General features: G+C 35.3%; 1 protein-coding gene across 1 annotated transcript in view; it reads right to left on the bottom strand.

Annotated features, from left to right (window-relative positions):
- DYNC2H1 (dynein cytoplasmic 2 heavy chain 1) overlaps positions 1-12,297 on the bottom strand; it is a gene marked incomplete at its 3' end in the record, with an annotated part of 183,148 nt that overhangs the window by 145,388 nt on the left and 25,463 nt on the right. The window contains exons 22-37 of the mRNA XM_082338028.1: positions 11,873-12,078; positions 10,812-10,967; positions 10,606-10,720; positions 10,045-10,215; positions 9,476-9,858; positions 8,585-8,717; positions 8,377-8,494; positions 8,112-8,224; positions 7,903-8,022; positions 5,554-5,704; positions 3,820-4,022; positions 3,132-3,314; positions 2,739-2,921; positions 2,358-2,581; positions 1,433-1,548; positions 24-223 (exon numbers count right to left, since the gene is read on the bottom strand). Of these exons, the coding sequence (XP_082194154.1) occupies positions 24-223; positions 1,433-1,548; positions 2,358-2,581; positions 2,739-2,921; positions 3,132-3,314; positions 3,820-4,022; positions 5,554-5,704; positions 7,903-8,022; positions 8,112-8,224; positions 8,377-8,494; positions 8,585-8,717; positions 9,476-9,858; positions 10,045-10,215; positions 10,606-10,720; positions 10,812-10,967; positions 11,873-12,078 (2,775 nt within the window). The remainder of the gene's footprint in view (positions 1-23; positions 224-1,432; positions 1,549-2,357; positions 2,582-2,738; positions 2,922-3,131; positions 3,315-3,819; positions 4,023-5,553; positions 5,705-7,902; positions 8,023-8,111; positions 8,225-8,376; positions 8,495-8,584; positions 8,718-9,475; positions 9,859-10,044; positions 10,216-10,605; positions 10,721-10,811; positions 10,968-11,872; positions 12,079-12,297) is intronic.

The raw sequence follows: 12,297 nt of genomic DNA, 5'->3' as shown, positions 1-12,297 counted from the left end.
TGGTTGCTGTAGTTGATGTTTACCTGGGTGCTTATAATTTCCAAGTTTGCTTCTTCAAAGACTTGTTGTAAAGCTGTAGTTAGCTCAGCATACTCCACATCTTTAAAGTCAATGCCAGGAAATACATCTTTAACCAGTGCATCAAATCGTGCACAGTCTGCAAAGGTAAGCTTTGACATGGTATTAAGCCGCAGAGCTTGAACCACCATGTGACTTTCATTAACTGGAAATAAAAGCAAAGAAGCCAGATCAGTTTGTTGGTTTTTCTTTCCTTGGAATATATCAGCACTTGAGCCCATCCTGCTGAGATGTTGAAGGTGGAATCACAGCAATAAAGGCTGAACTGCTTTACTAAAGGAAGTAATACAAAATTTAAGCAAAATTTAAGAACATGGCCAACATTTTGACATGCCAATGGATTTTGACTCAACAATACAAGCAAACATAAAGAAACAGGAAACCGTATTTGTTGGAAATATCTTAAGCTTCTCAAGCTAAGAGATAAAAAACAAACAAATAAAAAAAAAAAAAACAAAGAAAAATTTCTGGGTCTAAATCATAAGCTAAATCCATCCATCTTGCCTTTCGCAGGGTTATTGAAAATTATAATTTAAACCAGCCAAACACATTTCAGCAAATTTCTCGATCTATTCATAAAGCTAAAATGTCATAGCAAGGAACAGTGATAGGAATGTGCCCTAAAACACATTGCTGGTAATCATTCTTTGGCAGATCCACTAAAGTCAATTACAAATTCTTTAAAATTGTCAGACCATTTGTTATGCCAAGATTTGTAAACCAAGGCTGTCTCTAAAAACTTTCACTATAGTCTGGACAGATATATGCTGTTTAAGTGAACAAAAAGCAGTAGGTGTGTCCTAAAGATGTGAAATGCTCATCCATCCCACACTCTTAATTCTCACTCATTTAACATCTAAACAACAACAATCATTTAAAAAAATCTTTAAAAGAAAAAAATACAGTGACCCAGTCTAGCCCAATACATTTCTATCATTTCTACCTGTCTTTGTATTTGTTTCTGTCTACCAATCTGAATCTAATGCCATGTGACAATTTTAGCAATCCTCAAATAGAATCAAAATGGTCTGATGACTGATGAATAATGACAGCATCAGAGGATCAGCCTTCCTGACCTAGGCCAAGTGAAAACAAGTCTTTGAGAATCACTCAATATCATCCCTGAATAAAGTCCTATATCTATATTCTTATCATATAAATGCTCAATCTAGAATATGACAACAGTCTTTTGTGATCGCCTAACAAAGAAAGACTTTCACAGAAATTTTTTCTTTTCTAAATTGCCTCAGATCAAAGCCATGGCTTCTCAAAACTCTAGTGAACAAGAAAGCTGTAGTGAATGATACCTGTACAATATCCTAAATAATCAAAAGTTTGGCATGGCCAACCTTACTTTCTTGCTTTGCTTCACTTTTCTTCAGCTGATGAAGAAGACTCCCACAGCCTCTCAAAACAGTCTTCAAGGCTCGTAAACCCCAATCATAGTGCTGCTGTGGTGTCAGAAGCTCCCTAAATTTAAAAACAGCAATATTGTCATAAGATTTAGGTGATAGCACCTGAAATTTTTGTTTGGCAAATGAATACGCTCATAATATGGTTTTGAGCAAAAGAGAAACTGATGAGTATTTGTAGCACCATCTGTAATGCATTTCAGCGATACAAGCAATGACACTCTGAAATATTCAGAGGGAGTATATTCAACAGCTAGTGTATTTATTATGGTCCCTAACAGCATTAATTAAAACCTCTGAACTTTGTTCTCTCTAATATGCATACTTATAACCAAATAGTCACTCCCATTTCAACAACTTCAAGAGTCTAAATTCAACACAGTGCTTATGAGCATTCACGTGTTCACATTCTTATTTTATGAGTGTAATAGGGGAGCAGTACTTTGCCATCTTGAGATTATAACTGCATTCCAGATATTTTCACACCTGAACCTCCCAATATATTGCAATATTTTTATTTTATAAGTTAAATTAGTATCTACAGAGATGCATGTATACCATTGAGATTCAAGAGCTGTATTGAATGTAAAACTTTAGATGACTCCAAACCTGCGGTTTTATGTCTAGTTTTGTTTCTGACACATAGCTTTCTGCAATATTCAAGTCATAAAATATTACAGAAAATTAACAGAAAGCATGTGTAGATTGTATCCCTACAGTCATGCTTTGGCATACACTAGATGGAGAAGAAACAAGATGGCAGTGAGATAACCACAAGGATCAATGCTAAAATAAAAGCAGGAGGGAAGGGAATTAGAAAGGTAACATGACTAAGGAAAAAAACAAAACAAAACCAAACCAACTTACCTGGCTAGATTAAAAATAGCCACTAATTTTCTACCGAGTATTTTAGCATCCTTAAAGCCTTCTGAATATAAAATCACTTCTGCAATGAGTTCATTGTCTGGATGAGTCATAGCAACTGGCCTAAAAAGTTGTTTGAGGTTATCAGGCAGTTTTTGTCTTCCTCCATAGCCTTTTCCAGCAGGATTCAGAGTGATAAAAATTCCAGAATTATGATCCATTTCAACCTAGCATTAGAAGTGCATTGTAATAGTATATTATCATATGGAACAATATTGAGAAATGTTGTGTGACTATGTTTATTCACAGTAGTCAGTTTTTAAGTTTGACCCAATTGTCTATAGACTATTTTTATAAGAAGAAAATAGGTAAATTTTGCTGTACCTTTTTGCCAAGCATCTCACATACAGGACTATGTTTCTTCAGTGCATGTTGAATTGTCTGAATCTGCATGGATACGGCAGACAATACAGCTTCCTCAAGTCTATTGAATTCATCAAAACAGCCCCAGGCACCACACTTCACTAAGCCTACAAATATGCGCCCCATCGACTTCACGTCAATGCCCTTAAAATTAAAAGGAATACTATCAAAATTCAAATAACAAGAAAGTCATGGAAAACTGTCTTTCCATCTATTAAAAATATGTAATTGGAAATATCCACAAATTTCTAATGGAAACTGACAAATTATCAAAAGCATTTCTAGAATATAATATTGCTTTATGAAGTATGGGCATAGATATCCATCTCCTAAATTGTACAGAACCATATTCACCTCATCACAATTAAAGACTAATACTTGTCTTCCAAGAAGTCCACCCAAGGCCTTTACTGATTCTGTCTTTCCAGTTCCAGCTGGACCATAGGGATTTCCTCCAAGGCCCATCTTCATAGCCTGAGTAAGAGTTAGGTAACACTTATCTGTCAAAGGTGTATAAACAAGTTTAGGGGAATTACCCTGCAGAAACAAAACAAATTATATTGATTGGTAGACAGAAATTATTGATGATATAATTTAATTCATTTAATTCATAAGTCATTAATTTGAAAACATAACACAACGGTCAAGATTACTGTCTCATTAAGTATATGAATTTATTTACAGTTATGAAGTTTTCCTGGTTTTATATCAAACATCAAAGCATTGTGCAAATTTTTTTTATAATTACAGAAAAGGGATCAACACAGATGAAACTGCAGTCTGACATATAAAAGTAGCAAGCATATCAGAAAATATTTATATGACGCTGTAGCTGCCTTCCATACAACTTCCATTTACCCCATCAATATCAAGAATGAAAATGATTACCCTATCTTTTAGTATTTTCTATGAAACAGCATGCTAAGGTCACAACAAAGCTGAAAAAAATGGCAACAGTTTGGAGGCAACCAGCAGCATGTGTGAAATGAGAAAATGTTTGACATATATAAAAGCCACCAGGTAAAAATTAAAAATACCACACCTGATATTCGTAAGTATATTGGAGTTCAGCATCTACCATCTGAACATAACATTTTTCGTCTTTCATATAAAATCTCAGCTGCTTCTTCCAAGCCCAGTCTTCAACACTGTGAACCTGAGCTTGATTCAGCTGCTTCACCACATCAATGTTATGAATGATATCAAGAATCAGAGCTTTAAGCTTGAGTTCAAGGATTCCCAATTCTGCAAATGATCACACACAAAAAAAAAAAAAATCACAACAGTATAGTAAGGAACCCATTATCAAGTTCATTGTGCTGCTTTCTATTATCAGCAGATTTTATTCAGATCTCGTCTCGCTTATATATAGAAATATTATTACCTAAAGCAAGCAGCATAAAATGAGATCCTGACAGAGAATGTGAATCATCATGTAACTTCAGTCATTTAGAAGTGATTTTGACTGCATCTACACTCAACAGGGAGAGTCAGAGGCTTTTCTGGAAAGCAATTTATTCCAGGACTGTTTACAGCTATGTCCACTCTAGCAATGTGTGGCACAATCTGTTAACTGATCTGCTGACGATCTGAAAACCATACTACATGCACTCCGGAGATTTTACTCAGACTAATTAGGGTGATGTGGAATGAATGCTCATTAGCACATTGGGTGCATTAAGTGTATTCTGAGAACATATTTTTTAATTTAGTTTCATTTGAAAGAAATCCAGCTTATGAGCTCCTATACCATTCCACGATGGGAATTAAACCAAAGTAAAGTGGGGATAATCAGTCAACTCACTTCCAAATCACACCTATTATCCAAACTAAAAGGTTACTGTAAATTTATTATACAATAGATGGAATGAACACTCTTCTATAACTGATGACATTTCTCCAATGGCTATAGAAAGAGCACAGAAAGGGAGCTTAGATGAAGAACCACACTTACAGACTGCTGAAGGTAGGTGATATGAATCCTATCCCTAATTAATATATCAGATGTTAACAGTTCATAAATTCTAAACTAGAATTTAATACAGTAAGCAGCTACACAAATGTGGTGGAATATTGTCAACTACCTGTCAAATTGAGTCTTTTTATACATATAGGGTAGGAGCCATCTCACCTAACCTACATTATAGAACTTTACATCTGAGGCAGTCATTCAAACCTGCCCTTCTGGTCAAGAGAGAGGAATAAGCACTCAAAAGCATAATTATCCTAATCCATTTGGACTATAGAAGATTCAGAACAATCATGTCTTGAGAATCCCTAGTTTATTGGTTTTGCTACAGAGATACTCAAGAATTATTAGTTCAGATGCAGATGTATACATCTAAGATGATAGAAAAAGAGAATCACCTACACAGTTATACAGAACATATTGGCATGACATAATGTACCTCAACTGCTGTTTGGCCAGTTCCAGTGAAACATAACACTAGAGCACAGTTCAGCAAGTGAGGACAAATTATCAGTAAAATATATAAAAGAAAAATTATACAAAGTTACTTAAAAATTCGTTAGAGGTTTGCAAATATATAAATGCTGCAAGATCATTTTTAATCTAAATAAAAATCCATTGCTCACTCTGAAATACTAAATATGCTAATCTTGGCAGTAATAGGTGGCTAACTTTATGTAACTCAACTTTATGAACTTAAATCAAGACAGATTTATATAATTTCTAGTTTAAATAAACAGAATGTTAAAATACTATACAACTATGTAGTCATTATAAAGAATTATATATTAACAATCATTTTTATACCTGTACTCCCAGTATCTTCTATACTAGTATCAATGCTAGTATAATGTTCCAGTTTAGCCATGAGTTCTAATTCTAATTGTTGCAGATTATGGTCTTTGATAGCACTTTCAACATCTTCAGTGAACTGAATTTGTTCTGCTAAGGAAAGAATCTTTGGAAGCAAAAGTTCAAATTACATTTTATAAATACAGAAGATATAAAGAAAAGTTTTTCAATTCATTTATAATTGCTCATTATGTCTGATATTTAAATTATTTTACTGTATCATTTTTAAACAAAACCACACATTTGCTATCCTCTTAAGAACAAATGTAGCCATCTTAAAACCTGAAAAAACTTAGTGAAAGCTTGCAATGTAATCTAATGCAGCAAGTCCCTTAGCTGTTCTACAGCATGTAGTAGCAAAATTTTTAAAGTATCTTTTCCCATTAAATGATGTGTCAGGTGGAAACCACCACATTGTAGGCATGCTGAGCCCGTGGCTCAGGAGCACCTCTGACTTTTTGTGTCACTGATCTGCTAACACAGTATTTTGCATTCCAGTTTATAACACTCCACTTATGTTCGAATTACTTTACGTTGACTGGAAAAGCCTTGCCTGAGCTATGAAGGTTCAGTCAAACTTGGAACTGGAAAGATCTGTAACAAAAAATTCCACCATTTATGCCAATCTGAAGATTTGTAACATCAACTACCTTCTGGGGGAGGGAGAGATTAACCAGTAGGCCTGTGAAGGAGCGGTAGAGAGGATCACTGAGCAAAGGGCATGGCGCAATGTGACAGGAAGAGATCACAAAAATCAACCAAATGGGGCTTAAGCAGGGTCATCTCCAACACTTGCATGTCAGCAAGGAAGTGCCTACAAGGGACCATTATGGAGAAACCCTCCAAACCCTCTCCAGAAACTCAACACACTGTGGTGTCTCTCTGAAGTGCCTGTACACTAGTGCACGCGGTACGGGGAATAAATATAATGAATTAGAGATCTGTGTGCAGTTGCAGGGCTATGATCTTGTTGGGATCACGGAGATGCGGTGGGGTGGCTCCCATGGCTGGAATGTTGCAATGGAGGGATGAGGGCTCATTAGGAAGGACAGGAAGGGAAGACAAGGAGGGGGAGTTGCCCTTTATGAGAGAGAGAAGCTGGATTGCATGTAGCTCTGCCTGGGGATGGATAAGGAGGCAGCTGAGAGCTTATGGGTTAGGATTAAAGAGAGGACAGGTCCAGGTGGCATTATGGTGGGTGTCTGCTATAGGCCACCTGACTAGGAAGAACAAGTGGATGAGGCCCTCTACAGACAGATAGGAGCAGCCTCACATTCACAGGCCCTGGTCCTCATAGACTTCCACCACACCAATAACTGCTGGAGGGGCAACACAGCAGGACATAAGCAATCCAGAAGGTTCCTGGAGTCCATCGATGACAACTTCCTCTTGCAAGTGACAGAGGAGCCAATAAGGACAGGCGCTTTACCAGACACAGTCCAGTGAAAGGCCACAAAGATGATGAAGGGACTGAAGCATCTCTCCTATGAGGAAAGGCTGAGAGAGCTGGGACTGTTCAGCCTGGAGAAGAGAAGGCTTAGGGGGATCTTATCAATTTCTATAAACACCTGAAGGGAGGGTGCAAAGAAGACAGCGACAGACTCTTTCCAGAGGTGTCCAGTGACTGGACAAGAGGCAATAGGCACAAACTGAAACACAGTCTGAACATTAGGAAACACTTTTTTACTGTGAGAGTGACTCAGCACTGGCACAGGTTTCCCAGGGAGGTGGTGGAGTCTCCATTCCTGGAGATATTCAAAAGATGTCCGAACATGGTCCTGGGCAAACCGGCTGCAGGTGGCCCTCCTGGAGCAGTGGGGTTGGACCAGATGATCTCTAAACATCCCTTCCCACCACAACCATTATGTGTGATTCTCTGTGCTACTGGTCAAAATTGCATAAAAGAATGTCATGTTCATGACTATTTCTGCTTATATGGCTAAGCTTTAGAAACTATAATTTAATCAGATTCAAAAAGGGCTTTTTATGTTACTAAGTCTTAGCAGCCCTGCATGTAACATTCACTACCAACTAAGATCAAGATTTACATCAAATTTAATAAATAGATGGATGTTAGATCAGGTGCCATGTAAAAGACTTGAGTATTTCAAATGTTTAGAAAAGAATTATAAGAACACATTTTTAAGAATTTCTCTATACTATAAATGAATAAAATGGATTTGATGGATTTGTTTGGGGTTATTTTCTTCCAAATCCACATGTATACTTCTTTATGAGACTTCAAAAAATAACTTATTTGGTAAATCTAAGACTACACAGTGGCATTACTGGATCAACTACTACCTGGGAAGGAAAGAGCGTTGGATCAATTGAACCTTGTGATTTTTTTCCAGCATCAACACAGTCAATTAACATTTTTTTCAGGGTCTCCTTCATCTCCAAAGCCAAACTGTTTAGCCACACCTGACAAAGAGATGAAAAAACCTCAAAAGTTACATTACAAAGTCATTTCTCAAAGACGCTTGAACTATACTTGGATGTGATTTTCTTACCTCTACATCATTTGACAGAAGAACTTTATTTCTAAGTGGCACAGTTTCTCCTTCTACAGACTTCATGGCAACTATGTATTTAAATTCTTCATCAAAGCTCACACTATTAATGCCTAATCATCAGAAAACAGCAATGAAGTTATATATTGTTGAAGTCAAACATTAATTCAGAAAGAGTGAAAAAAAAGTCTGCAACAGATTATTCAGCTTTGAAGAACCTTATTTCTAAATAAGGACATTTCACAAATGAAGATTAATGCATTACCAGCAAAAAGTTTCTTAAGATGAGACTGGATAACCAGAGGATTCGTGGACTGTCCTAAAATTTCTAATAAGTCATCATCTCCAATGAAATAGAATCTTGGAAATGTTGAGCGCTTTTCCTGTATAAAAACAAGATACATCAGTTTTGTTAATTTAAATTCAAACTTATTGACTTTCTTTAAAGAAAATGATATTAATGTCAACTGTACCTCCAAAAATTCATTCAAAGATCTCTGACATCTCTGAAGCTGGTCAAGTATGGCAATTAAGGTATTTCTTATTCCTGTCCGGGCATTCAGTGATGTTATCCTATTGTCACTCTTGATATCTGACATAATGGATCTTGACAGAAAAAAAATGGAATAATTCATAAAACAACCATTACAGTTTTAAACTGAATATGATATACACGTAGTTATGTAAATAAAAATTAAAGCATACATAAGTCATATAAATATCTGACATATAATTTCCAGTTTTTAGTATTAATGATGAAACATTTCAGAACTTAGATCAATGTCTTTCCAATGTAATTTAATAACAACTGTTTCTTGCTAAAATTTCTCTACCCAAACCCAAGAAAATTCAATTCTTGACTTTTATTTCCTTCTAAGAAGTCATTTTACCTCAAATCAAGACAGATAATGGTACATATCTTTCTACATTTCTAAAATCTCCTCCTTTTTTATCTCCTTGACTTGTTTGGAAAAAATAACCCATCTGTTTCTCCCAAAAGTCCATCTGTGTACTTTCTTCGTGAACAAAGTGCTTGTCTTCAACAAGAAATGATTCTTGAAAAAACAATTACATCACCTCTGCTTCTGTTGACAAAATTGATCTTGTGTCTGCCTGTGTTGTTCGTGATCTTTGGTGTTTCATGTGATTCCCTTCTTCACATGTACCCCATTAAATGAAACCTACGCTACCACCTTTATTCAGATCTATGTCACTGTCACACACCTGTATCTACTGAATTCCTGTTGCTGACCTTCATCTCCATATATATTCCAATTGTTCCATATATTTTCACCATGAAGAACGTTCTAGCCTACACGTGTCAAAGATACTACAAAAAATAAGTCAGATTCCATAACACTAACCTGAAGTCTTCATCAACTCTGTTAAAACGAGCCTGTTCTTTGGGCAGAGCTCCATGACCAAATATCGGTTCCAAATAGACCCATTTCCTTTGAATTTGGTTTAAATTCTGCAGATACTCATCTAACTCAGCCAGCTTTTTTTCCCAGATGGACACTTTATCTTCAAAGCCTTTGTAATATGGAGAGTCCTTGAGGGACTGTAGAAGACAGCGATGATCTCCAACTTGGTTGACTATGTCCTTCCAGTCTTTAATAAGCCTGATAGTCTTGCCTTGGCTATCTTCATAATCTGTTAATGTAAAGACAGCTCCAACTCCCCAGAGTTCAAGCTCACGTAATGCTTCTCTGATTGTGACTTCCCCTTGGGCCCGACAATTCAAATCCTAGTTAAAAGCATAAATAGATTTCATTTGAAACTACAGAGCTTGCAATAAACTTTTGATTCAAAAATATAACGTAAATTCTGTTTCTATAGTAATAAAAATATAAATATGCATACAGAACAAGATATACTACATAAAATAAACCACAAAATAAAATATAGTACCTTTATCTGAAATTATTCATACCTTAAGTTCTGTTGCTTTTTCTATAATGGCATCCGTCACTTTTAGCAGATCTCCAAATAACAAACCCTCAAGAGTAGTGCCTCGGGGAAGACCCAGAAGACGAAAGAGATCCAGCCAATGGTCTGGAGAAAGATGTTCTCCTCTTATATATTTTAGGAGTGGAATTATCATCTATAGGAAAAACACATATGTGAATCCATCTAGTCTTTATGAAAATCGTATCTGATTACAGTGACATGCTATTCAAGCAAAACAAACATCTATATTCTTAAACTGATGTACATATTTTTCAATTCCTGGATTTAATGTTTAGTGTATAACTCTGAGAAAAACTCGATGCTAAATGTGTGTCTGTGTAAACTCTAATGACCCTTCTGTTCACTGTAAGGAACTAAAAGATTCTCAAAAGTGAAATGTTCAAAACAGTATCACAACATATTTCGTTACATTGTAACTGATTTTATTATAAGAACTGAAAAATGAGCTACAGAATCAAGTATATTGCCCAGTAATACCAAAATATTTTTTGTTTTATACCCCTTTTTGTAATTAGCATCTTACTTTATATTTGTCCACTTCTTTCTGCAATTTTACTGTCATTACAGTATATTCTTCCATCTTCCTCATTTTGTCATGCCAGTTAAACAAAAATTCTTCAAATAGGTATGTTTTACTCCTGCACGAAAACCAAATATAAAAAGGTCATAACAATACAGTACTATAACCGCACATGTATGTCCATGAAAACTAAAGTAACAAAATCATACCTAAAAGTAATCCAGTCTTCTTTGGCTTTTTCCTGAAAACCTTGATAAAACTCTTCATACAATGCCCAGACTTCTGCACAACTCTTAATATCTTGACATACAACTTTTGACAATGAGAAGTCAGGCTCTTCCAGTTTAAAATGATGGCATTCTTCACTGAATAAAAAGATCATTGTATCATACATTACATTATTCCATTATGCATTTATGGTTTAAGAGATGGTATCATATGGAAATAATAACACTTTTTTCAGAAAAGCCATTGGCTTCATTGAAGAACGTTGCTGCCAACTGCAATTTCCTTATAGTCTCCTTCTCAAATAGAAATAATAGAGGAATACCAGGGATAACTCTCCTACACAGTGACTTTCTCCCATATTCACAATTATTTTCCATAAACTTTCATTTCTTTCTCATTTATGAGAAAAGTTAATTACTTTGTGCCCCTAAAAATAAAGCTTGAAAAAAAAAAAAAATTTAATTGATTGTTTCTTCCTGTTAGTAGCAAAGAATATGCTACTTTTATTTACTATGATATTTAAGGGCCAAGCTAAGAATTTAAATAGAAAACTTTTTTAGAAAGATTTGCAATAATGAGCTTAATGAAAGTAGGCACCTGGCAGAAAAATCCTTTCCTTTTGTACAGCCGTCTATCAGACAGGCCACTTAAGAAATGGGAGAGGTGAGCTCGTGCCCACTTAAGTTACAAGAGGATTGAAGCAATAACTCCCCCTCTTGGACCGATGCCCCAAGCGTTCTCTTAGTGAGACCTTCAGAAGCTGGAATCAAGCCTTTAGTGTACAGACTCCCTTACTTGAAAGCCTAAGGGACATCTTGAATTTTTCATTCAAAAGAACTCAAGAAAAACTCAGATCGAGAAATTCATGTTATATAAATGAACAAAAAGGACCCCGAAAAATGAATGAAAAACATGTAATACAAATAAAATTAAATTCCTTATATTATTTGTTGTGATAAAATTTAGTTAACATTTTCTGAGATACTATTGCTGCAAAAGATCCATATGTTGATGAGTAATGTATACAGGGAAATAAACATACATGAGTTTTTCTTTCACGGTTTCAAGGTCATCAAATTCTTTCTTTTTTTCCTTTATGATCTGAGCACTTTTCTCAAGCACATCCTGATCACCTGTTTCAATGACATCATCACTTGGTTTTAGCTGATCCCAACGAGCTTTAAACTTTTCCAGGTCTTGAAGATATATATTAATACGTGAAATCACATTTCCTTTCATTATTTCAATCTGTAAAGCAAGAGTTAAAATGAAATTCCTTCAGTGGTTCATAACTACACCTATGATCAAAATCAAAGTATCAACTTCAAAACTTGATCAAAACTTGATAACTACAACTTGATCACAATCAAAAAACTTCTTGTATAATATCCTAAGAAATAGTTAATCTTTATTCTTCTGGTTTTGCGTTTGTTTTTTTTTTTTTTTAAAGGGAGCACTCATTTTTTT

This window comes from Platalea leucorodia, assembly GCF_965183815.1.
Source record: "Platalea leucorodia genome assembly, chromosome: 2".
In the NCBI taxonomy this organism is placed as follows: Eukaryota; Metazoa; Chordata; class Aves; order Pelecaniformes; family Threskiornithidae; genus Platalea; species Platalea leucorodia.
This window is presented reverse-complemented; position numbering and strand designations above follow the sequence as displayed.